At 39.3% G+C, this 26,211-nt stretch overlaps 3 protein-coding genes across 13 annotated transcripts; 2 read left to right on the top strand and 1 right to left on the bottom strand.

The window, feature by feature from the left end:
• Window positions 1-435: 435 nt before the first annotated feature.
• Window positions 436-1,892, bottom strand: LOC115634552 (actin-like protein 53D). The gene is made up of 2 exons (XM_030532367.1): window positions 1,805-1,892; window positions 436-1,743 (listed from the first exon to the last, which is right to left on the bottom strand). Exons 1-2 carry the CDS (start codon window positions 1,890-1,892, stop codon window positions 566-568), a joined length of 1,266 nt encoding a protein of 421 aa, XP_030388227.1. The 3' UTR covers window positions 436-565.
• Window positions 1,893-2,186: 294 nt separating this feature from the next.
• Window positions 2,187-3,221, top strand: LOC115634553 (superoxide dismutase [Mn], mitochondrial). The gene is made up of 3 exons (XM_030532369.1): window positions 2,187-2,337; window positions 2,469-2,932; window positions 2,990-3,221. The coding sequence occupies exons 1-3, from the start codon at window positions 2,303-2,305 to the stop codon at window positions 3,142-3,144; spliced, it is 654 nt and encodes a 217-aa protein (XP_030388229.1). The 5' UTR covers window positions 2,187-2,302; the 3' UTR covers window positions 3,145-3,221.
• Window positions 3,222-3,473: 252 nt separating this feature from the next.
• Window positions 3,474-26,085, top strand: LOC115620006 (kinesin-like protein unc-104). 11 transcript variants are annotated; one of them, XM_030513097.1, is made up of 30 exons: window positions 10,082-10,182; window positions 11,641-11,838; window positions 13,419-13,572; window positions 13,640-13,722; window positions 13,785-14,027; window positions 14,090-14,274; window positions 14,333-14,588; window positions 14,657-14,659; window positions 14,727-14,890; window positions 14,959-15,098; window positions 15,278-15,319; window positions 16,367-16,483; window positions 16,542-17,203; window positions 17,286-17,400; window positions 17,462-17,628; window positions 17,687-17,877; window positions 18,330-18,584; window positions 19,134-19,543; window positions 19,600-19,777; window positions 19,846-19,936; window positions 19,996-20,292; window positions 20,354-20,716; window positions 20,777-20,966; window positions 21,079-21,471; window positions 21,528-21,639; window positions 22,792-22,818; window positions 22,940-23,129; window positions 23,203-23,339; window positions 23,402-23,503; window positions 23,566-26,085. In XM_030513097.1, exons 3-30 carry the CDS (start codon window positions 13,473-13,475, stop codon window positions 23,660-23,662), a joined length of 5,310 nt encoding a protein of 1,769 aa, XP_030368957.1. In that variant the 5' UTR covers window positions 10,082-10,182; window positions 11,641-11,838; window positions 13,419-13,472; the 3' UTR covers window positions 23,663-26,085. The 11 variants fall into 11 exon arrangements, with proteins under 11 accessions (XP_030368961.1, XP_030368958.1, XP_030368956.1 ...); XM_030513101.1 differs by lacking the exons at window positions 10,082-10,182; window positions 11,641-11,838 and adding an exon at window positions 3,474-3,766 and having other exon boundaries at window positions 19,651-19,777; XM_030513098.1 differs by lacking the exons at window positions 10,082-10,182; window positions 11,641-11,838 and adding an exon at window positions 3,476-3,766 and having other exon boundaries at window positions 20,777-20,957.
• Window positions 26,086-26,211: the final 126 nt, after the last annotated feature.

Below are 26,211 nucleotides of genomic sequence, written 5' to 3'. Positions count from 1 at the left end.
GCATAAAGATGGCGAAGGGGAAGGTTGCCGCTGCACTCGCACTTTGTATTGCAAAATCCAAGCGCCTTATTTGTATGCGTCAGTGTTTTAATAAATTCGCAATTAATTAATGGAAAACATGGCGATAATGTACTTTGGTAATGATAATTTGAAGTGCTTATTTAAAACAAAGCTGACAGTTGAGCTATATTGTGGAATCTTTGGTTCTGTTTGGTGGGCCGTCAAATCATTCGAATGTCTTTTATCATTATTGGATAAAAAGAGAATATTAATAAAGGAAACCTAATCTGAATAAGATAATAAATATATAGAGCTCTAATTTTGTATTCCAAATTGACTTAATATCAAATAGAATGGTAATGTCGCGTCAGAATATGAAAAATATAAAGACCTATGGTTAAAGTTTTTATTAAAAAAAAAAAATGTTCACACGGCTTTATTTTTACTTTTATCAAACAATTTAGTACTTTTTGCCAATCAAACCCATTTTAACATAAAAAAAATATATATAAGTTTCTTGAAAAAGCCTGCTTCGGCCAAACGACGGTTTTGCAAATGTGGTAAGTTAAAAACACTTTCGATGTATAATACTAGGACCCACTTCATCGTATTCTGCGCCGTCGATCCACATGTTTTGAAACGTGGACAAAGATGATAGAACAGAACCGCCAGACCACACGGCGAAACGTCTCTCCGGACCGGCTGAAATCTTGATTTTTACGGATGACGGTGCCATTCGTTCAATATCTTGTTGCAGGCGCTGCTCTATATTTTTGAACATAGTCGAACCTCCTGAGAGCACAATATTTGCATACATTTCCTTGCGTAGATCCATGTCGCATTTTTGTATGGAGTTGAAGGTTGCCTCGTGTATACCAGGTATCTCCATTCCCACCATGCTGGGCTGGAACAGAGCCTCTGGACAACGGAAGCGTTCATTACCAACAATAATAATTTGGCCATCGGGTAGCTCATATGCCTCTTCCGTGCTATTAAGGCCATTAGCATTATCCTTTTTGCTGCAATTGACTGAATCTTCCAGTTCCTGCTGGTAGTTGATGGCTACATAGCACAGTTTCTCCTTCAGATCTCGTACAATTTCTCGCTCAGCACTGGTTGTGAACGAGTGACCCCGTTCCATTAATATTTTGGTTAGATAATTGGTCAAATCCCGGCCTGCCAAATCGAGGCGCATGCAAGCGTGCGGCAAAGCATATCCTTCGTAGATAGGTACTGTGTGCGTTACGCCATCGCCAGAGTCCACGACAATGCCAATAGTGCGTCCGGTGGCATAAAGTGATAATACCGCCTGTATAGCTACGTAGAGTGCTGGTACGCGAAATGTCTCGAACATGATCTCGGTCAGTTTCTCACGATTCTTTTTCGGATTGAGAGGCGCTTCGGTCAACAGCACCGGATGCCCATCGGACTCGACGCGCAAAAGCTCATATGTGTGAGTCCAGATCTTTTCCATATCATCCCAATTGGTTACAACCCCATGCTCAATAGGATACTTAAGCGTAAGTATGCCGCGCTTGCTTGCTGCTGCCTCGCCTATTACACTGTCGCCTATCAATGAATCGAAGAGCACATTCATATGGCGCGGACGTCCAACAATAGAGGGGAAAACAACACGCGGTGTTGCCTCGCCCGAGAAACCAGCCTTGCATACACCAGACCCATTATCAATAACGACTGCTGTCGCAAGCTCTTCATCCTTGAACATTGCTAATCTGGCGGCGGCTGTAGATTCAGAAAATCTTATAAAGTCAAAAGGAAACTTAAAATAGCACCGAAAACTTACGGTGCTTTAGAGATTTGTATATAATTTGTTGTGCCCGTCGATCGGAAATGTCTATTTGTATTTTCGGAGGCAAAACAAAATTGGACATATTTTTAATGTGAATATGTGCTGTCTGTTTAAATTTCTATGTATTAGGCGATTGAATATAGTATTTAAAAAAAATTATATGTATGCCCATTTTTAAATGCATAACGGTAAGAATAATTAACATTGATAGCACTGTCCTGTAAAACAGAACGGCTGTTAACTAAGAGTGGTGAACAGCTGTTGTCATATTGTTTCTGCAGCAACAGCTATTTATCTCATTCGCACGCATGCGTCTTTATACCGTCTGCGACAGAAACAAAAAATTTATTGAATTTTTGCTTCCCCTATCGGTTGTTCTGTCAGTGTCAGGCATCTGACGACTAAAAGATAATTAAAAGATTATTGTAAAATCAAAATCTGTAGTATTTACAGTTTGAAGGTTTCCATTGAAGCGCCATAAATTAGCCAAAGATGTTTGTCGCACGCAATTTAAAGAAAACAGCACGGTAAGTTAAAAAACAAGAACTGGTTGCCGGGCGCTTGTCCCTACCGGTGCTGATTACATAAATAGCTACAACAAGAGTGCATTGACAATGAACTCTAATTAATTTGCTTTGTGCTTTTTTCGGTGCTGCAGTTTCGCGGTGCGTTGCAAGCACTCTTTGCCAAAGTTGCCTTACGACTACGCTGCTTTGGAGCCCATAATTTGTCGTGAGATTATGGAACTGCACCACCAGAAGCATCATCAGACCTACGTGAACAATTTGAACGCAGCAGAGGAACAACTGGAGGAGGCTAAGTGCAAGAGCGACACTACTAAAATCATTCAGTTGGCTCCGGCCCTGCGCTTCAATGGCGGCGGACACATCAATCATACCATCTTCTGGCAGAACCTCTCGCCCAATAAGACCCAACCGACCGATGACTTGAAAAAGGCCATCGAGTCGCAGTTCAAGAGCCTCGAAGAGTTTAAAAAAGAGTTAACCACACTCACTGTTGCCGTGCAAGGCTCCGGCTGGGGATGGTTGGGTTACAACAAGAAGACGGGTAAGTTGCAGCTGGCTGCGTTGCCCAACCAGGATCCCTTGGAGGCTTCGACTGGTGAGTACTTCCCAAAAGCAATCTAATGATACGCCCAATGCTAAGCATTCTTCACAGGTTTAATTCCACTTTTTGGTATCGATGTCTGGGAGCATGCCTACTACCTACAATATAAAAACGTGCGCCCCTCCTATGTAGAGGCCATTTGGGACATCGCTAACTGGGATGACATCTCATGCCGCTACCAGGAGGCTAAAAAATTAAATGCTTAATTGTACTTTGCATTAACCAGTAGTGTATGTATGTTAGTAAAACAGAACCGGCGAATAAATCGGTATTCAATACTCTACTTGCTTGTCCATTTTTTGGCAGCCACTGTTCCGGTCGTTAACATGCTCGCTTGCTGTTAACTTAACAGCGCGATATTTGAAGGTCCATCACTAATGCAGCAGCAGCTGTGGTAATCAGCTGTTTAACAATAATAAACGAAAGCTGGGTGGGTGCAGCAACAAAACTCACTTGTTTTCCCAAACTTTTCCACGCGCTGCGTGCGCAAGTGCAAGCCCTTTTCCAGCCTAACTTGATATAGTTAAATTCTATTCCTTATTGTCATTTGGTGCGTGCGTTTTGTTCAGTTTGGTATTGCTGCCTTAATCTGCGGCGCAAAGTAAAAATTGCAATGCGTTACAAATAAATGAAATTTAAACCTGCAAACACAATAAAATGGCCTAAAACTGTGCAAAACATAACGGAAGTAAATCAAAATTAATTTAAGATCCTCTTCAAACGTGCAGTGGGTGCTGAAGAACAAAAAAAAAAAAAAAAAATAAATAAACTGTCGATTAGTTGTCAAGTCCTTGCAGTGAAAGGGCAGACAACTAATTGTGTAATTAGGTAAGTACTTAAAGAAGTTTATTTATTTGTACAATTTTTTTTTAAATATCCCTTCTGCCTGGCATGACTAATGCTTGGTGAAAAAAGATTGCTTGGCTGTATTAAGAAATTGTGCGAAAAATCGATATTCCAAAGGCGCCCAGATCTAGCAAAAAGTGTGCGCACGCATGCCAACTACTTTTAACGGGGAGGAGCAAGGTGGTGCCTTTTATCCTGTTGCTGTTGTTGCCAGCTGTTAACTCAAGTGGGTGCATGATACTGACTACCATACTGAACCCTCAAATTTCGATTTGTACTAAAAATAAACCTCTGATATTTGTTTTTGCAAATTGCCACAGCATATGGTGCAACCTGTCATCATCAGCAGACGCGCAGACTTACGTATAAGCGCACCAACTGACGATATTGGTGGATAGATCTGTGTTGCCTGCTGCCAGGCGCTTGTGTCGCCTACGCACATTGCAATGTTGTTGTCGATGACAATAATGTTGTTAGTATTTTTATCATATCCCAGATGTGTTGCATATTTTGACGTCACATGCGAATAAGTCAAATATTTGCGCATTCGTGTGTGAATGGTTTCCCAGTTTTGGTCCCAAGTGGGTGTGCCTAAGCTTTGATGGCAATCAAAAGCTTGATTAAGCATATTGCGTGCTTAACCTATGACCTTTTTGTTTGCTCAATATTTACAAAACGCAGTTGTTTGTATGAAAATACCTATCTATTAACTTGGGTACATATGTATGTATGTATGTACATACATAACTGATGTTTATTTTCTCCGTTGTTGTCTGTCTGTCTGTCTCTTCTTTATCTGAGCGTGGGTGACGAGTGCGCTTTTACGCATCAATTCGTCTCGTGCGTCATAGCGGGTCAACATTGTTATGTTCAGGATGCGTCGTCACTAAAGCAAATGGATCCCGTCTCGTATTTACCAAGTAAGCATGTAGAATATATGCGTAGATAATATGTACATATATGGTGTACATATATAATGGTGCATTATAATTTAAAGTTCATTCTGTGCTTTCAAAAGTCGTCGCCCTGCTTCATACTACTTACTGTACAAGTATGTATGTAGCTACAAATAAATGTCGGCTTAATATTTTTAGGCAATATGGAAAAGAGTTTTTAGTTGGTTTGTATGGCATTCCAAATTTGTTCTTCCTTTTGAATGGGATTAACACATTGATCAGCTGAACAGTAATTTATACAGCCCCTATAGGATATATAAAAACATTCAATAAGGTCCTTTCAACTTATTGGTTCATTATATTCATACTATACATACCAATACCAGGAGAGGATGCCTACCAAAAGCAGAAACACACTTCCAATATTTAAGTACAGTTTTTAAAAAAAAATATTTTACTAAGTAGCTATTGTTATAGGGCGGAAAGAACACAAAACTAAAAACACCAATGTTGTGCATGGAGAGGGAAAAAGAGAAAATGTATTGCACGCAGGCACCTGCCTGACCACCTCTACTCGACTCACACCTCTAACTCCTTGCCTGTGTGCACTTTACGCCCACATTGCCGCAGAATGGCTTCCTGATGGCGCTGGCATGGTTGCAACGCAGCTTGACATTTTCTTTCCTGCCACTCGGAGGACTGGCTAACTGCTCTGTATTAAATATTGCAAATGGTTTTAATGGAAATTCCTGTTAGAAGCACTAGCAAAGCAGGACCAGTGGGCTCCCAATAGGTACTCCTCCTCACGCTGACCTGCGGTTTTTGTGGCACACTCTGTGGATGATTTATGCTACTGCGTATTTGGTTTTAATGTGTGCTCCTTCACCCTGCATTTTTATGTGTTCCTGTGCAGAGCTGGAAAAAAACCCAACAGTGCGGCTCGTACGGCCTGTCGCCGTTTCTCATTTTGCCAAAATTGCACTTACGTTGCAGCTGTTGTTGCAGCCACTTACATTTAAATTGTGGTTGCTGGGCTCGTTGCTACCACTTTTGGATACCATTGTTGGGTGAGGCGTGGCCTCACTTTATGTGCTTCATTGTTTGGTAGACGTGTCTTACTATTATGGGTCGTTGCGGTTGTCTATATACATAGATATGTATATTACTCATTCTATGAAAAAATAAAAGTTTGCATAGCCAATGAGAAGAAAACCGATTTTGTGAATGTAAATACCACTTGATAGGTTTATTTGTAAACTAGGCGAATTTTTAAACTAATATAAAAAACTAAGCTTTCACGGCTTAGACGCCTACCTAATCAAAATCATCAATGTTTCCAATTATGCTTAAAAAAAGAGGAGCTTTTTGTATTTTTAAAATTTAAAAAGCAATTTGTATTTTTTCAAAACTTCATGAAAATAATGAAAACTTGTGAAACATAATTTTTATAGCCTGTACCCAAAGGGTGAAAGGAGGCGTGGCAGACCCCACAAAATATATATATTATGAATCAGGATGACAAGTCGATATAGCCATGTCCGTCTGTCCGTCCGTCCGTCTGTCTGTATGAGCGCAACGATCTCAGGAAGTACAAGAGTTAGAATAACCGAACTTGGTATCGAGGTTCCCCTAAGCTCTAGGTATGTCAAGTTTATTTTTTATTCTGATACACCCCCCCCCCCCCCACTCCCCCGCAATTCGTGTATTTGTTTATAAATTCCGTAATTCTTGGAATTTTGAAATAAATTTTGGTACATCTAGTTGGTGCTTATGTGTCCGTGTGCCAAGTTTCATCTTGATAGGTAAATTCTGAAGAAAGTTATAGCCATAAATAAAATCGCTGCTCATGCTCTGCTTGCAGCGCTGCCCGTAGCTGTTATTGTTGTTGCTGCTTTGGTTCAACTTTGTGCTACATACATACACGTATATATACAAGCATAGACACGTGATGTAAATGTAAAACTGTACATAAAGATGTCTTCTATGTATGTATTAAATACATTTTCTTAATTAAATTAATAAATTAATTAAATTTTTTTAAATAATTAAATTTTTTTAAATATTTTTATTAAATTTTTTTTTTGTTGGAGAGTACAGGCTATTTTACTGTCGGGCTTGCTCGACTGTAGCGTTCTATCTTGTTTTTAATAGTTTGTTTTACACCGGACCTTTATAAATGTACAATTCTTTGCTAGTATGACATTTTATCAATTCAACCTCTTGCGAAACTTTTTAGAAGCTCTTTTGAGTTAAGTACATTCATACATACACGCATACATAATACCATTAGTTATGACATCGAGTGCGCCTGATAATATGCTACAAAAAGTTTCTAATAAGCGAACTTTGTTATTTTGTTTCCTGCCTACTGCGACACACACGCCGTCAGCTCGGCACCAAAGGTTACAAGATTATTGCCAGATTCTTCATTAGGAGCAGAAAAAAGAGCAGTGAATAAACCTTGAAAAACTTGTGTCTGGTATGTATAATAAAAAAATTGTATACACCCATTCAATAAGCTGAGGCGTAGTGTTTGGTTTTATGCCAATGGCTTAAGCGTAAACATACAAGCCACAGCAAGAAAGAAACTTGTATGCCTCAACCATACATACCTAAATATACATACATACATATACATACATACATACATATACATAAATACATACATAAATATACGTACATACAAATACCTACATACATAACGTAGACCAAGAAGCAAGGAGCAGGAAACACGCGCATCAAAAGTATGATTCACCATTTTCGACTTCGCCACCGCACGTTCCCTTTCTTCCTTCGCTAGGACTGTTGTAGGTGCCAAAAAAGCGTACACATTGTGACAGACGCGACTGTATGGCCACTGCCACTACAAAATAACAACAAAAACAAGAGGCACGCTCAAGTAACTACTACTGTAAAAGTGAGAGGTTTTGTTTTTGTTGTTTCCCTCTCTTCGCTTGGCACGAACATTCGCCTTTGTGTCTCTGTATATGTGTATGAGTATGTGTCTGAATGAGTCATCCGGCCTGTGGGTAGAGGAAAAGGAAATGTGAATATTTGCGTGGGATTTTTAATGCTGCCGACTCGACTCTGGCGCTTGCCAATAATTTAAATAACAAAATCGCATTTAGTTTATGATCTAGACTTAATGGATTACAAAAATGCCGCGTGCTGTGTGGGCTTTGACGTTGCGAATATTAGAGAATCTGGTTCTGCATGAATGTTAGACACTCAACTCCCTCGGGTTTTATTTTTTCATTTTTCTACTTAAATTCTAATTGAAAATGTGGCAACGCTTCGCATTAATTGAATCATTTGAAGTTGCAAATAGAATTGAAATTGATTTAAATTGAATTCGGAAGTGTGGGCCCAAGGCAAACTTGGTTTCTTGGCATGGCTTCCTCGAAAGTGGTGAGTCATGCGCTTGATGTGATTTGCTTGCTGGCAAAGGATTGTCAAGTGTTTGGCTAAAGTTGTCGGCGCTGTTTTTTTTTAATTGCTTACTTTTCACTGGTGTCAATGACCCAACACTCTCCACCAAGGGTCAAGCATGATGCGGCACGGAGACCACAGTAGATGAACTGTCATTGACTCAGAGTACGCACCAAACAAAGTACCTTAAAGTTGGCACAAAATTGCGCAGCCAACAGTAAAACGTCAACGACTTCCATGCGTTGCGAACCACAAACAAAAACACATGGCAAAACCCTCGTTAGCTGTCTAACAGACGGGGTTTCGATGCGTAGTCGAAAAACGTTCGATATTATTTGGGTTGGTTTTTTGTTCGCACCGTGTGCCCACGCACGCGCCAGTCCCCCCCGTCTGATGTTTGCGTGCTGGCTTCATTGTTTTTACGCAGTAATATAATTTTTTCCACGCCACCAATAAGTCAAACTTGTACAGTCTGACATCTTCATTGAAAAATTGTTTTGTAACGATTTTTATGTTGAGCATTTGATTTAGATACTCATACATCCGATGAACCAAACGCTTAAGAAACCCTAATAACCCCAACATAAAACACAGCTTTGATATGAATTACCGATGAATAGTTCTCTTCAAATTGAGGAGACAAATCGACATTGACTTCAATTGTGATTTTTTCAAATTAAATTTTTCAGTTTCAGTGTAAAATTACTGCATTTTCGGTATTCTCGAAACTTAGATCGTCAACATGTTTATCGCCAATCAAGTCACTCTTGAATCACGTATACCACTAGTGGAGTCTGCCACGGCATTACCAATTTCATTACAAATTTTGTTCATTTCAATTGAGGCCTTTTTGAAAAAAAAAGGTAACCGAGATTAAAACAGAACTTATTATTTGCTTTTTATTCTTTCGTAATTTTTATTTTGGCTTTTATATGTACATTTTGACATTTTGACTGTCCATTAAAATATATTTTTAATGTAAAATTTCAATTCAGACAATTTTAAAATTGTTATAGAGATAGTTTTAACTTATTATTTGAAGACATAAGATTTTCTTTTTGATTGTGAATACTTATTTTTCTCTGGCTTCCTGTTGTTGTTATTAACAGGAGAAGTGTTAGTTGGCAGTTGGTCATAAAGAACATAGAATAGAAAGTAGAAACTACTCAAATTTAGTGCTAATATGAATATAAATTAAAGCTGTTAGACTGTGTAAGAGGAAAGCACAATGGCGATATATGGAATATAAAGAAGAAGTATGTATTCTGTAAAGCTATGAGAATGGAGTTTGAGTTTATGAACCGACAGCTATTACGATTTCTTTGATTTGTGTTACTTAATTCTCCTATATACTTGTACTACTATTTGAGTCAAGCCTTTAAATGAAATTCTAAATACAAGCACTCTATTCGCCACCGTTCTGCACCTACCAATTGCTTGAGCCATTACCTTCTTTTATCAGAAGTATAGAGGCGGCGCGGCAAATTTCAATGTCAAAGTAATTACATTAAAACAATGGAACTAACATAAAAAGCAGCGCGCTGTCTCATCAGCCCCATTGCAAGTCCTGCTGCTGTCTCTCGGCTGCCGCAGCGCATATAGAAATCAATAGAAATTTCATTTTACGTCATCAAGCGGGTCGGGCCAGGCAGGATGTGCCGGCAGGCCATAATAAGATCAGACATTTACATGGCACACTGGTGGCCAAGGAAAGCGGCACAGCGGTAATGCAATCCATTATGCTGAAATATGACAGTGACGCTTTGTTATTATTGCGCTCGGGCCTTTATGAAATTTTCCACATAGCTATCATGCCAATGTAATACCAATGTACTTGTAGTATTAACAACAGCCACCCCCAAAAAAAGGCGCATGCGCTGCCCATTGAGGGCTGGCCCGACGAGCTGGACTTCGGCATAATTTGTAATGAAAGCTCAATACGTTGTCTACCCTCAACGGGTGCAGTACGTCTCGGAATCGTGTGCGGGCTGTACTGGGCCGTGTGACTCGTCATCGATTTTGTGCAGAAACTTTAGAATATTTATTATATGGGCAAAATAACAATAAATAAAGGTTTTGTGAAAGCAGTGAACTAATATATAAACAAATTAATTTTCCACCCAAGCTTTTGGTATATTGGCATATACGTGAAATTTCGATTATCCATTAAAGAGCTTCCTTTTAACGTTTCTGACTACTGTGTGAAAATTTTCGCTGTTATACCGAAGAAAGCAAAAACAACTACAAAACTTTATTACACACATACTATACTATACAGTATTTGTATATGTTAGCTGGAAAAGTTTTAGTGCGTGTTCAAGGATCAATCGTAAAAAAATCGTACGCGAATGTGCGCTTTTGGTTATTTATTACTTTTTGCTCTGTTCCTAACAACAATATTAGTACTTTCAATAATTTTTGCCACAACATCCAAAAGATCTTTGCTGGATAGTTTAAAATTAATTTTCAATTATACACAAGAACAACAACATTTAAGGCCAGAGCAGCAGATGTTTTTGAAACCGAAATTGTTTTGAATTAAAGAAGTTTTAGTAAAATAAAGTGAAAATTCAATTGGTAATTGCTTCAAAAATATGTATAATATATTTTTCCCAAATTTCATCAATTCGCATATTACATTTCAAAATTCAAAGCTAAAAAAGATGCATCAACATTGTCATTAAGTTATCATTTCAGTGTTTTTAAGGAAAAACTATAATGCCAATTTTTTGTTAAAAAAAAAAAACACTGCTTCGTACAGTGACAATCACCATAATGCGTTCGTCGTGCATGTAGAGTTTTTTCTTTGTAGAGTTTGTTTGACTCGTGCTGAAGGCAACATGAAAATTTATTAATAAAGGTCAAGACGAAACCCGCGAAGGATACGTCGACATGAGAGTATGATGGTGTATGGGCTGTTTTTTACATATGCCATGCAAGTTGAAAATGTTTGAAGGGCTCTACACACGACATCATAAAACGAATATACTTCAACGGTTGTTGGCCATAAAAGCATATGTGAGGTATTCAGAATTGCTTTGCGAAAGGTGTCTGAGCAGACGATCCTTACAAGTTCTAGAAGGTCGCTGGATGTATGCTTCCTTTTTTAAATTGCCAATTTCGTATATTTTTTTCATTTGTTTGCAGATGCGTAAATTCATTTGTCATAAGAAAACAGTACTTGTATGTAATATGTATAAATATTTTGCATATTTTTGCCATTCTCTTTCTCTTTCATTCTCACTCTCTTTACCCCTTCACGCTTTTTCTCTCTTTCCCTCTGCGTGAATGTCTACGTAGACATGCGCCCAGCGAGTTGTAGACTTTGACGTCTTCTTTTTTATGTTTCGAGCAGCCCCCAGATACAGGCTGTTGCATTTTCGCTAAAAAACATAAACAAAAAGTTGAATCAAATCAAGAAAGAGCAAAAGAGAGAACGGTAGAGAGACAGTGGTAGAGCGTCGATTGGCGTCTGCGTAAATCTCAATCGAGTTTATGGATGTAATCAAAGGACATGTCTTAATTTTCTAGAGCTACTCATCGCTAGTGCAAACCAACGCAGTGCTATCTATTAAAAAATTAAAATAAAAAAGCCACACAAATGTGAACAATACATGAAATTCGCCACTTATAAATGAAATAATAAATATATAAAGAGTGCTTTGGAGTGTTAAAAATGTCAAGTGCTTAACAAATTTTGAGCCAATTGCTTTGGCCCATAAATCGAAGGTAAATATAATAAATACTTGTAGAAAATGTGAAGCATATTTAAATTAAAGTAAAAGTTATTAATAAACTTAACTTGTTTCAAAAGTAAAAAGTTAGGTACTTGTGCTTCGAGTGTGAGTTTTCCGCCTCCTATTCGCCGATGAGTCATTCAAGCCAATGAGATATTTGGTTGTTATTTGATTTGAATTTTGGTAGCCTATGTATAGTTTCATATTTCCAGAGCGTGGTACGTTTTTTATATGTTTTTAAAGATCAAAAAATGTATGTGCACAATATATACATACATATGTACAATAAGGTTTATTTTAACGATTTCTTCTGCAATATAAAACGTTTTTAGTGTTTATTTGCTTATAAAAAAATTTATAAAATTTGCGCCACAAACCTGTTTCTACGTTTTTGTATAGCTTTAAGATTTAGATTCAGCTGCAATACCAATTCATATCACTATATAAAACAAGAAAGGAATGCTAAAGTCGAGCAGGCTCAACTCTGTGCATCGGGAAAAATTAACAAACTCGTCCTTTCTCGGGCTCAGGAGATTCTGTATACCAAGTTTGGTTATTCTAACTCTTATACTTTCTGAGATCCTTGCGTTCATACAAACAGACGGACAGAATGACATGGCTATATCGACTCGGCTTGTCAAGCTGATCAAGAATATATATACTTCTGTGTGTTCCATGTACACTCGTACAAAACTAATATAATTAAGTATTTTAAACATAAACTAATGCCGCTATTGAAACTAATTAAGGTCGGTTTAAAACTTTTTTTTTTTAATCTACTAAAATCTTTGAATTCGATATTTTAATCCTTAAAGATTTGATGTTTTTAGCATTATGTAATACAGGACTTGAATAAATAATAGAACACTTATAATTACAATTACCTTGCAATATATATTAAATTCATAATACCCCCACCCAAAATTTTGGTTGAAATTTGGAGTATCTCGAAGAGTATTAAAGCTACAGTCTTAAAATTTGAAGTAATGTCACGATTTAGTTTATTTTCGAAGCTGTGTGGTGAAGGCTTCTCCTACTAAAGCCATTCTTTTTTTTGATGCTCCTTTTATTGAAAATTGTTATAACTTCTGAAATGTAATTAAACAAATGAAATAAAATAAAGGTCGGTGGCGTGACTCTTGCAGTACACACGTTCAATGCGGTTTTGTATCAATATAAACCACACATTTGAAAATATTATTACAGTCCCCGAAGGTAGAAAAACAGCTGAGAAGAGATAGAAGAGAGATGTAATACTAGAGGGTTGGTTGAACTACTTTTGGCCTTACATAAAATAAGTGTAAGCTCTTGGCTAATTAAAATATTTATTTCTTGATGCTATTTGAAATGAACATTTTAAAGCCCACCCCCTTGTGATTTGAGCCAGAAAATGAAATACTATTCACACATAAGGGCATACAAACACGCATATGTAGTTGTATGTACAAATAGGTCGACCTTTGTTCTTTTTCCTGCAATGGGAATGTGAGGCTGTTGGTACATGAGTTGCGGCCAGAAGGAGCATATGCCAAATCGTCTTCTTGATTGTGCCACTTGCTTTTTCCGTTCCAGTTAACAGCAACCTAAGACAACATCTGCCCGAGTGGATCTCAAGCCTGCACCAAGATGTCGTCCGTTAAGGTGGCAGTGCGAGTGCGCCCTTTTAACTCGCGCGAGATTGGGCGCGAGTCGAAATGCATCATTGAAATGAGTGGAGCTACAACCGGTGAGCAAGACCGACAAAAGTTGACTCGTTAATGCCAACTAATGGCCACATTTTAAATGCTTTGCAGCCATAACCAACCCGAAGGTGCCACCCAACACCAGCGAGTCCATAAAGCGTTTCAATTTTGATTACTCCTACTGGTCCCATGATGTAAGCTACCCAGACACAAAAGCATACATGGGAACAAAATTTAACGGGTATATTTTTTACAGCCTCACGATGCTGATTTCTCCACCCAAGCGATGGTATACAAGGACATTGGCGAAGAGATGCTGCAGCATTCGTTCGATGGGTATAACGTTTGCATATTTGCGTACGGACAAACTGGCGCTGGCAAGTCCTACACCATGATGGGCAAGCAGGAGGACCACGATCAGCAGGGCATTATCCCTATGATATGCAAGGATCTCTTCGGGCGCATACATCAAACGGAAACGGATGACCTTAAGTATTCGGTAGATAACATAAACCCTTTGTTGAAGCTTCAGCTTTTAATCCTTTCCAATGCCATGTTTAGGTCGAGGTTTCCTACATGGAAATCTATTGCGAGCGAGTACGGGATTTGCTGAATCCAAAGAACAAGGGAAACTTACGGGTGCGCGAACATCCACTGCTGGGTCCCTATGTGGAGGACTTGTCTAAGTTGGCGGTGACCGACTACCAGGACATACATGACCTCATTGATGAGGGCAACAAGGCCCGGTAATTAGTTGCAGTCTTTTATGTTAATATCCGTCCAATAAAATCGCTTCTCTTATAGAACCGTGGCTGCTACCAACATGAACGAGACAAGCTCTCGTTCCCATGCCGTTTTCACCATTTTCTTCACTCAGCGTCGTCATGATGCTATGACCGATTTGATCACAGAGAAGGTGTCGAAGATTAGTCTGGTCGATTTGGCTGGGTCTGAGCGCGCCGATTCGACAGGTGCCAAAGGCACTCGCTTGAAGGAGGGCGCCAACATAAATAAGTCGTTAACCACATTGGGCAAAGTTATCTCAGCACTGGCCGAAATTGTGAGTAGAATTATTTATAAAAAGTTTGAGTGCGTTAATTAAAGCTTATAATGTTTTCTTTACTTTAGTCCGTAAGTACTTTTCTTTTAGGATGTTGTTAGTTTTTTCTAGAGCTATTGCGTATTTTTTAACGGACAGGCATCGAAGAAAAAGAACACGAAGAAAGCCGATTTTATTCCTTATCGCGATTCCGTATTAACTTGGCTGCTTCGTGAAAATCTTGGTGGCAATTCAAAAACTGCTATGATAGCTGCTATTTCACCGGCCGATATCAACTATGACGAAACTCTCAGTACTTTACGGTTAGTTGGGGGTTTTCAGTAATGGCCGAGGGCCTCCGGAAATTGTCATTGAACTTTTTTCGTTATAGTTATGCCGATCGTGCTAAGCAAATCGTTTGCAAGGCTGTGGTCAATGAGGATGCGAATGCTAAGCTCATACGAGAGCTCAAAGAAGAAATACAAAAGTTGCGGGATCTACTCAAGGCCGAGGGCATTGAGGTTCAGGAAGGTAAGTACGGCTATTGCAATAATATCTGTAGCCGAACAGCATTAAGCCTAAACCTAAGCCAATGACACTTTCAAAAGTCTCCTGCTACACAAAAACTATTGACATCACCTAAGTTAGACATTAGTTAGATATTTCCCATTGCTGTGAGTAAAAAACGAATCACAACCTATTTCCTTTAGGACCCGATGGCAAAGTAGTTTGTGAGAAGCGTGATGCGAATAGTAAGTAAAACGAACCATCAAGCAAACGATTGCGATGCAAAGCCTTCACTTGCAAAAAGATAATTTGAGCTGCAATAAATAAACACATATATTATGCATACCTACTATATATATATTCATGCCTACTATTCGAAACGAGTACATGTGTGTATGTTTGCATCAATGCATATTTAATCCACATTCTTTAAAGTGCAAGTGTGTGTGTGCGTGTGTATTTTTGTGCAAATTGTAATTTGTCGCTTTTAATAACATAAGTACTATAAATACTGCTTGAGGACAGTATCGATTATATGCAAGGCTTAAACAACCATATTTCCCACTTCAAGATCCCCCAAATAAAGCTAAACCATAGCTATGCACTTAAAAAGCTTACAAAATTACTTGTAAGTACGTGTATCTTATTAGACCGTTGTGATTGCATATAATCGAAACATATTTTTAAATATAAAAAAAATACCCAAGGTCCATTTACGTTGCATTTTTCCAAAGACATATTTGCTACAGTGGGAGATATTTATTCCAAATTTAAGATCCCTATTGATCGCCAATGCTATATTGTTAAAAAAAAAAATTAAACAAATTATTTGCTTTTTGTCTCTCATTTGTGTGCAAACTTTTTTGATGGAATTCTTCAAGTTACATTTTTGTTGCCTAAGCAAAAGAATAGCATTATCTATTCAGATAGTAGACTACTATACGTTGTTCACTTTGTGGCCCCAAGCCCACATACTTGTACTCTTACTATACATGTCTCTAACAGTTGGTGCTACTTTCGAAGACAGCACCTGAACATGCCAGAGATTAGTTGCTTAGTGTTTTGTACTCAACAATTCCAACATATTGATACAGTTCTAATCTATATTGTCGTTGTCCGCTCGCTCCAAACCATATTGGCCACGCTTGTTAATTTTTTCCATATATCCGTAATCTTTGTAATTAAAAACTTCTATCCAATTAAATAATCAAAGCACGCTTATCACTGCGCTTGCGGCACACATCTTGTGACTAAATTATCTAATAAACTATCATGATCAAATAAATTTGTAGAGGATGAAATTACGAAATCCTCGGTGATTAAGTCGCCCAACAAGGGACGCAATCGTAATGGCTCCACCACGGAAATGGCTGTGGATCAACTGCAGGCCAGCGAAAAGCTAATAGCCGGTAAGTCGCATTTCCAGACGCACACATAGTATATGGTACAAAATCCACGTTTGCACAGAACTCAATGAGACCTGGGAGGAGAAACTCAAGCGCACCGAGGAGATACGCGTCCAGCGGGAGGCTGTATTCGCTGAAATGGGTGTGGCCGTCAAAGAGGATGGCATTACCGTGGGTGTCTTCTCGCCGAAGAAGACTCCTCACTTGGTCAATCTCAACGAAGATCCCAATTTGTCAGAATGTCTGCTGTACTACATCAAGGATGGTATTACACGTCTTGGTACCCACGAAGCGAACGTTCCACAGGATATACAGCTTTCGGGCTCGCACATATTGAAGGAGCACTGCACTTTTGAGAATCGTAATAGCTCAGTCACACTGATGCCACACAAAGATGCAATTATCTATGTAAATGGACGTAAATTAGTTGAACCGGAGGTGCTGAAGACCGGATCACGTGTAATTCTGGGCAAAAACCATGTTTTTCGGTTTACCAACCCGGAGCAAGCGCGCGAGCTGCGTGAAAAGATCACAGAGAACGCTGAAAATGAGGTGGAAAAGAAAGATACTCAACAAGTGGACTGGAACTTTGCGCAGTGTGAGTTGTTGGAGAAACAAGGCATTGACTTGAAGGCAGAAATGAAGAAACGCTTGGATAATCTGGAGGAGCAATACAAGCGTGAAAAAATGCAGGCGGATCAGCAGTTCGAAGAGCAGCGCAAGGTCAGAATATTACGCAAAATATCATATCATTTGCACATCAATTCTAAATTTGTATCCTATTAAATATTCCTCTACCTTGCAGACATATGAGGCTCGTATCGATGCGCTGCAAAAGCAAGTGGAGGAGCAATCGATGACAATGTCTATGTATAGCAGCTACTCACCGGAGGACTTCCATCAGGAGGAAGATGTATACAGTGAGTTTACAGAGAAACGCTTTTAAGATCTGAAATGCTTAAGTACAGCGACCGTTCACAGCCAACCCATTGTACGAGTCCTGCTGGACAGCGCGGGAGGCAGGTCTGGCTGCCTGGGCTTTCCGCAAGTGGCGCTTTCATCAGTTTACCTCGCTGCGGGACGACCTTTGGGGCAATGCTATTTTCTTGAAAGAGGCCAATGCCATATCGGTGGAGCTAAAGAAGAAGGTACGGTGTATTTTGGGTTTTCAAGACTTGCCTCAATCACTGCTCTTCTTTCCAATAGGTCCAATTCCAATTTACACTACTTACCGACACTCTGTATTCACCGTTGCCACCCGAGTTGGCCTCAAGCGTGGCGCCACTGCAGCAAGAAGACGAGTTTGGCGCACCGCCTGTGTCCAAGACATTGGTGGCTGTAGAGGTAACCGACACCAAAAATGGCGCTACTCACTACTGGTCTCTGGAGAAATTGCGGTAAGTTACATCCCGAGTTTCTTCTACGTTTCAATCACAATCATTTTTCTAAGCACATTGGTTTTTTGGTTTCGTTCGGCTTCAGACGTAAACGAAGTTGCCAATTAGCTGAAGTAAAAGATGCCTTTTGTAATTTTTAGTTTTTATTTTTCTTGGTACGTGCATGGTGGTTGTAGTTCAAGTTCATGAATTGTAGTCTTTATTGTCATAATAATGTTGAATGAAGTATGCAAAGAAAATAAAGCTCGAGCGTAAAAGTCGCTCTGTTTTGCCCGCGTTTGCTCTGCACCAGAAATCACTGCCACCATTTACGCCTCAACTCATCGCCATATCAAGAAAGTAATCGGTAGGCAAATCTGCTGAATTTAATTTTTGGTTTCTCTTACAACCCCCTAACTCCCCAAATCCCAATCATTGTGCCTAAATTCGAATGGCTACCTTTTCACATAAAGCTATCGTCTCGAGCTAATGCGGCAAGTTTATAATGTTGAGAGCCCACCATCATCCATGCTATTCGATACGTCCAGCATTGTGGCGACAGGCCAAGGACTGGTCGACAATGCGCCATTTGAATTACAATTGCAGCATTTAGTGGCGCATCCCCATCCATATACGTATGTGCAACAGCAGGAGCAGCAGCCGGAGTTGAGACAGGCGGCCAGAGCGCATCCATCACGTTTAACATTGGCCAATCTAATACCTTCTAGGTTTGCTTTCATAGATTTTTCTTTATTTTTTTAGTTTTTGATGTTTTATTTTTTTGTTTGATTACATAACCACAATATGCATGCATTACCTATGCAGCTCCGATTTAGTGATTTAGCATGGCTTCATAGTCAATCCGTCGCTTCAACTTGTGCCTATTTTTCGAACGTTTTTGTGTTCCATTCGGGAAAATATGATTTGAACTTAGAAATCAAAATTAAAGCTGTCCAATTGGGAATTATATACTATTGTGTACTTATCTACTTGTGGCTTAGTGTCTTTAATACATTTTGTTTATAAAGTTTGGTTTTTTATCCTTTGTAGGCAGCACAAATGTAGCTTAATTTTGCAAATAATTACATTTATTTGTATCGGCATTATTATTTTTCCTGTATATTGTATAGTGGATCTGCTTTCAATTTGGACATACAGAATCTAGATGTGCACAAGTATTACACTATTCAAAACCATCATATTGTGTCACCTCTGAGCCTTCTCAAATTATTTACAAGCCTTTCCAACATTTTCCTTCCAATGTCTCGCTGTTGCAGGCAACGTCTCGAACTAATGCGGGAAATGTATCATAATGAAGCCGAGCTTAGCCCAACTTCGCCGGACTACAATGTTGAGAGCCTAACTGGCGGCGATCCGTTCTATGATCGCTTCCCCTGGTTCCGTATGGTGGGTCGATCGTTCATTTATCTCAGCAACTTGCTCTATCCGGTACCGCTGGTCCACAAAGTGGCCATCGTTAACGAACGTGGTGATGTGCGGGGCTACTTGCGTATTGCAGTGCAACCAGTGCTGGATGAAGAATCCATTGATTTCAACAATGGTGTTAAACAGTCGGCACGCTTGGTGTTCAACGAGGACGATGCCAAGCCGAAGTATCGAGCATTAAACGAAAAGGACGATGTGCAGCGCTATATTGACAATGGCGGTATGGACAGCAAGCTGGACGGTAAGTCTTAGCTCTAGTTAGTGCTGGTCTCAGCATAAAATGTTTATGCACCCTAGAACTTGAGGATGCTGACTCGGGACGTGGTATTGATTCCAATTCCGCTTCAGAGTGCCAGGAGAACTCAGAGGAACCAGGAGAGCATTTGCAAGTGGGCAAGGAGTTTACCTTCCGCGTCACCGTTTTGCAGGCTACGGGGATTGGCGCAGAGTACGCGGACATCTTCTGTCAGTTTAAGTACGTGAGGCGTTGATTGTAGTACTTAGGGTCAACATAATGCGAGTAACAATTGTTTTAATTTGTAGCTTCTTGCATCGACATGAGGAGGCATTTTCCACAGAGCCGGTGAAGAACTCAGCCTCGGGCGCTCCCCTTGGTTTTTACCATGTTCAGAATGTAAGGAATATTATTACGTAACACAAGTTGATGTTTAATGTGGAATCGAAAATTTGCAGATAACGGTGCCTGTTACAAAGTCCTTTATCGAGTATTTGAAGACTCAGCCCATCATGTTCAAGATATTTGGTCACTACCAGACACATCCCTTGCATAAGGATGCCAAGCAGGAGTTCGTGTCTCGTCCACCACCAAGACGCATGCTGCCACCAAGCATACCCATAAGTCAGCCAGTGCGCAGTCCTAAATTCGGACCGTTGCCCTGTCCGCCATCGTCAACGGTCTTGGCGAAGCATGATGTGCTGGTGTGGTTCGAGATTTGTGAGCTAGCGCCAAATGGAGAGTACGTACCATCGGTAAGTTAATGGGACCTGGAGTTAGTTTGCAACATTTGTAATGGCTTTTTCTTTCTTGCAGGTCGTTGAACATAGCGACGATCTTCCGTGCCGTGGCCTGTTCTTGTTGCATCAGGGCATACAGCGGCGCATACGCATTACCATTGTGCATGAGCCCACGCCTGAGGTGAAGTGGAAGGATATTAATGAGTTGGTCGTCGGACGTATTCGCAACACGCCAGAATCTTCGGATGAGCAGGACGAGGATGCCTGTGTACTATCGCTGGGTCTATTTCCAGGCGAGCTCTTAGAAGTTCCTGGAGATGATCGCGCATTCTATCGTTTTGAAGCTGCTTGGGACTCGAGCTTGCATAACTCTGCACTTTTGAATCGTGTTTCGCAGGGTGGCGAAACTATCTACATCACACTGAGCGCCTATCTTGAGGTAATTTATTCAAGGACCAACCTGTTTTTTTCTAGTATTACATTACTGAACCACCTACAGTTGGAGAACTGCGCTCGCCCCGCCATTATTACCAAGGATTTAAGTATGGTCATCTATGGACGCGATGCTCGCACCGGTCCACGCTCACTGAAGCATTTGTTCTCGGGCCAGTATCGCAATCCGGAGGCGAACCGCCTTTCGGGAGTTTATGAGCTGTCGCTGCGTAGAGCATCTGAAGCAGGTAGTCCAGGTAGCAATTCTTATTGTAGTTGATCTTTGCTCTAATCTTTGAGTTTGCACGCAAGTGTTAACTGTTCGCAATGCACTCAATCCTCACTTAATTCTCCTTAATGCATTCGCAGGTGTGCAACGCCGGCAGCGACGTGTCCTCGATACCAGTTCCACCTATGTGCGTGGTGAAGAGAACTTACATGGCTGGCGACCACGCGGCGATTCCCTTATCTTCGACCACCAGTGGGAACTAGAAAAGCTGACCCGTCTCGAGGAGGTGGGACGCATGCGTCATTTGCTCTTGCTGCGCGAACGACTGGGCATGGACACTAATCCGAATCCGACAACCAAAACCGAAAAGGATGTATGCAATTTGGCGGCACGCGCTGCCACCTCACCGGTGCACATGGTCATACCACCATCGCCACAGACGCCCGTCAAAGATCCGCAACAAATCATGCCGGAGCGTGAGTATAACCAGCGTGAACAGGATCTGATGCTCAAATGCTTGAAGCTGGTCCAAGGTAATCGAATCTTCTACATTTTTCTTATAAATTTGCTCAAGTTTATGTGTTCGTAGGTCGCTACCACAAGAGCGAGCCCGTCGACCCACAAACCCAGTCAGATGTATCGCCCAGCGACGAAGGTTGCGCCGACATGACCGTCAGTTGCATATCCAGCAACTCCATGGAGTAAGTAGTCATGAAGTAGTGTACACAACGCATGCTCATATTCTTTCCTTGTTTATTAACTCAAAATTGGCCACCCTAGGCATACACTTATCACTCAAACACCCGATACACCCCGCCATAGCTCTGCTCCACGCCCGCTGGACAGTCGCTGCGCAGCGTGCAGGCTTTGGCGGCTATATTGTACACATACTTAGAATTGCACTTGCATGGCGGACCACACAATGGAATGCAGTATGTTGAACGGTATTCGCAGGTCTCCGGGCAGACTCCGGCGCAGCCAACATTGGTAGAATTTTTGTCGCAGTCAGAGGGAAATGGCGATTGTATCCAATCCCTTTCGCTTAGAGGGGGCCTTTGCTTTGAGGAGCTGTCGTAGTCCGATTCATCGTCGGTATCATATTGAATTTCGAGCGGGGAAAACTCTTCTTCTTCGTACAGTGGGTCAATCAATTTAAGTTGGTCGAGCTGGTCTGCACCTTTGCTGCGTCTTTTAGGGAATATTGAATGAAATTTGCTCGCTTTAATCGTATCAGACAATTTCGCTAAAGACACATTACTTTTCAAACTTGCTGGTCTGCTTCTGGTTTTCAAATTTTGGGGATGGCTTGATGTAGCTAATATCTGAAAAGCCCTCTCTGATGACACAGGTTTATGATATTTCGAAAGCGAAGAAATATTAATCCTTGTAACCGTTTTTACATCCCAAGGCCAAGCTACTTGTATTGCTCTTTTTGATGTCTTCGAAGGCCATTTCGCTTCACTGATCCCGTATTGTAAATTGGCAACGACAATTGCATAGCAAATGCATATTTGAATAAGCATTATGAATAATGCCAGGTTTTAAGCCCAATATATACCATTCTTTAAACATTTCGTTTTGAATAAATGTTTCGATTTACGCCATTTCATGGAACAAATTGTTGTAAAATTCCCATTACTTAAAGATATGTTAAGGTGTACAAATTGTCGAAAAGAATATATTTTTTGAGAAATATCCCTGCATAGCAGTGTGTTTCACGAATCTAAGAATCAATCTCTATCTTGTTCACGCATTCCATCACTTATACTACAAATCCTAATATTGTTTGGAAACTGAAAACTTAAAAACAATTTCCATTTTTATTTCTGTTTGTGTTTCTTTTATTTAATTAGAAACAACAAATTTGTAATTCGACACAGGTAATTTTCTTTTCCTAATAAAATGCCTATGCTTATGTAAATAATGAGTACCTTTTGCTTGTCGCATTTACTCGAAACTCATGAAAACTGCCACTTAATATTCTGCCTTCTATTTCCACAGATTATGCTCGCCAGATCGTGCTGATGCGCCTAATGGTTGGGAGGCACCTGCGCCGGCCACACAACCAGCCTTGCCATTGCGCCTGTACGTTCCCGAACTAGAAGAGATACGCGTTAGTCCCGTTGTGGCACGAAAGGGTCTGCTTAATGTGCTGGAACATGGGGGCTCGGGCTGGAAAAAGCGCTGGGTGGTATGCAAAATAACACAAATATGCCCAAATGTTGGAAAATATATTTAAAATACAAATTTTCCTGCACGTTTAGATTGTGCGTCGTCCTTATGTCTTCATTTATCGGTCAGAAAAGGATCCCGTGGAGCGTGCAGTCTTGAATTTGGCTACGGCACAGGTGGAATGCAGCGAGGATCAGGCTGCCATGGTTAAGATACCCAACACATTCAGGTAAATCCAGTTTTGTTTCTGCTGCATTTATTTAGTTAATATAGAGCAACTCTCTGCTTTAGCGTGGTGACCAAACATCGCGGCTACTTGCTGCAAACGCTCGGCGACAAGGAGGTGCATGACTGGCTCTATGCAATTAATCCATTGCTGGCTGGACAAATTAAGTGAGTTTGATGCCGCAACATTCTTATCAATATTCGGTGAAACGGATTGTATAATCTTGCAGATCTCGTTTGGCACGTCGCACCCTGGAGCCAGCCTCGCAGACCGCTTCACAGATACAAGCCACCACAACTGCAAATTCCGCGAATGCGAACAAATGAGATACAATTACGATGGAATCCGTTTTGGTTTACTGAGACGCAGGCTACAGTTGGCTGCAGCGTATTGGGATAGGTAGGCGCTTGATGAACTACAATACTTAGACCGAGACTATCTGAGGACGCGTCGATTCCAATGCGAAATGGCCAACATTTGAAGTAGGATTCCATCGGAAATGTTGTTAATTTAATTGAGAGAAGCGTAATGGTTTTTTGTAGTTGTTTTTAAGTTGGAACGCAACAGCTAAAAGCGATAACTAAGTGCAAACAGTACGTAATTATTAAGTAGTGCATATTAATGAACAATATAAATGCAATAATTATTTGAAATATAAATTCGGAAGGTGCAGCTTAGCCAGGCTACACAAAATGCGCCTGCATTAAGTTGTAGATAATGATTTTTCCTCCATTTTTTGTAATGTATTCATTTAATATACATATGCTATATGTTTTGTAAATAGTTTATGATTGTAAAAATATTGCTATTACTTAGTTTAAATTTACATATTACATTTTTTATATTTATGCTTTCAAGTGATATTCGGATATTATGTTGACCAATAGGCAGTTTTAAACCACAACTTGTTTATTAGGGCTTTTGTTAAATACCTTTATATAAATAATCAAATAAAAACACCGTATAACACACAAAAATCGTATATTTATAAATATATATGCATTTTAAAAGAGCAAGCAAACCAAAGTTAATTTATTTAAACAATATAAATATGTATAACAATTATTGTAAAAACATATATATTTGCTGTTTATACACAAATTTTGAACTATTTATGTATTGTTTAATGAAACCCATTGACGCAAGATATATGGAAACGCAATTGAATTAAATGATAATATAAAAATGGAACTTCGTACAGTATATAGACATAGTGGACGACAAGTTAATCAGGCGAATAAAGAAAGCTCAGCATACAGCAAACTGCGTATCGTGTTTAGTTTGTTAAAAGTTTAGAAATAAATTCATACGTGTCTACGTATACAATTAAATATAAACTATAATTTTGAAAAATGTTGTTAACCACACGAAAGTCGTAAACAATTAACATGTAAATGGCACATGGGCCATTAATAAAGTGACACTTTCTTATTAAGCATAAATCAAGGTAAACCCAAAACTGTATATGTTTATTCAAAACAATGCTAATCAATTATAATTGTCTGTCAAAACAAAAGTTCGACTACCAATCAAAGAAAAAACACGACTTAACTGCTAATATGGCTAATTTAACAACGCTTTGCAATGTTTGCTTGGCTTCGCTTCATTTATATCCTATTTGGTTTGTTACTTGAAACCCGATGAGAACCACCTGCTAAGCTTAAAGCAAAACTAAAAGTAATTTTAAACGAATCTTAAAGAAATGCAATGCCACCTGTATATTTCAAGTAAAACAATGCGCTTTCAATGCAATATATGGTGTGTAAGTATTTATTTACATACAAATAACGAGCAAATGCTAAATTATACTACTACGTACTTTATACTATATTCGAATGTTTTCGATTCCAATTAATTTGCGCTAATGATCAATTAATTTATTTCTACTTAAAACAAAGCACAGAGACCAGATATATAAGCAAGAGAAAAAGGCTCTGCCCAGCTCTAGCTTGAAGCAAGCAGGACACATAAGGGTTAAAACAATTTGGACGCTTCTAAATGCATATAAGCGTGCCATAATATTGTTAAAAAGTCTGCTTTCGTTCGTGTTTGACTTTGAGGAACACACAACGTTAAGGGGACAGATCGGAGAGGGTGCTGAGTTTGGAATTCGCATTTTTTATTTATAGCAAAATGTAAACATTTGTTAAACTATTGAGATAATTTCCAATTGTAAAATACTAGAGAATTGTAATTAATACAAAGCGTAATTTGCAAAAACCAAAAAACAAACAATATTTTATTCTATCATGTTTATACTTGTATGTTTCCCTTTTTGCGGTGTTTAACTAACCTCCATATAGTATTACATTTAAAAATGCACACAAGCGGAAAATCTATGGAAAGTAAAATGCATGAATGCATTGGGACTATACACATATATATATATATATGTATATCTACCATATAAGCCACTTAAGTTATACATACATATGAATACAGTACATTTGAATTTACACATATAAATACAATCTCTCTCTATATAGTATATGTATGCAAATGTCGAAACAGCGTTCAAAATGCGTGCAAATTGAATAAGCGAAAAAAACTGGTTCGTTTCGGTTACAAAAAATTGGCTGAACCAATTTAAAAATCGTGGATAGGAAAACAAGAACACCAGAAATGGTTGGAAGATTTAATTTAGAGTGACAAACCAATAAAAAAAGATGTATGCTATATGTATATTTAATCCAATATTGATATATACGTGGGCGTATCACTATTAAACAAATATATATAAAAATAAAAAGGCTTTAAATAAAATCATTGGTGACTCATTATTCTGGGAGGTAATACTTGTAGATACAAATTTCGAACTGATATTTTTATTTCAGTTTAGTTATTTAAGTTAAGCAGCTTTTATAAGTTTTTTGGA

Source organism: Scaptodrosophila lebanonensis, unplaced genomic scaffold (genome assembly GCF_003285725.1).
Source record: "Scaptodrosophila lebanonensis strain 11010-0011.00,11010-0021.00 unplaced genomic scaffold, SlebRS2 tig00000001-arrow-pilon, whole genome shotgun sequence".
NCBI classification, from domain to species: domain Eukaryota; kingdom Metazoa; phylum Arthropoda; class Insecta; order Diptera; family Drosophilidae; genus Scaptodrosophila; species Scaptodrosophila lebanonensis.
The sequence above is the reverse complement of the archived record's forward strand: the minus strand, read 5'-3'. Positions and strand labels throughout refer to the sequence as shown.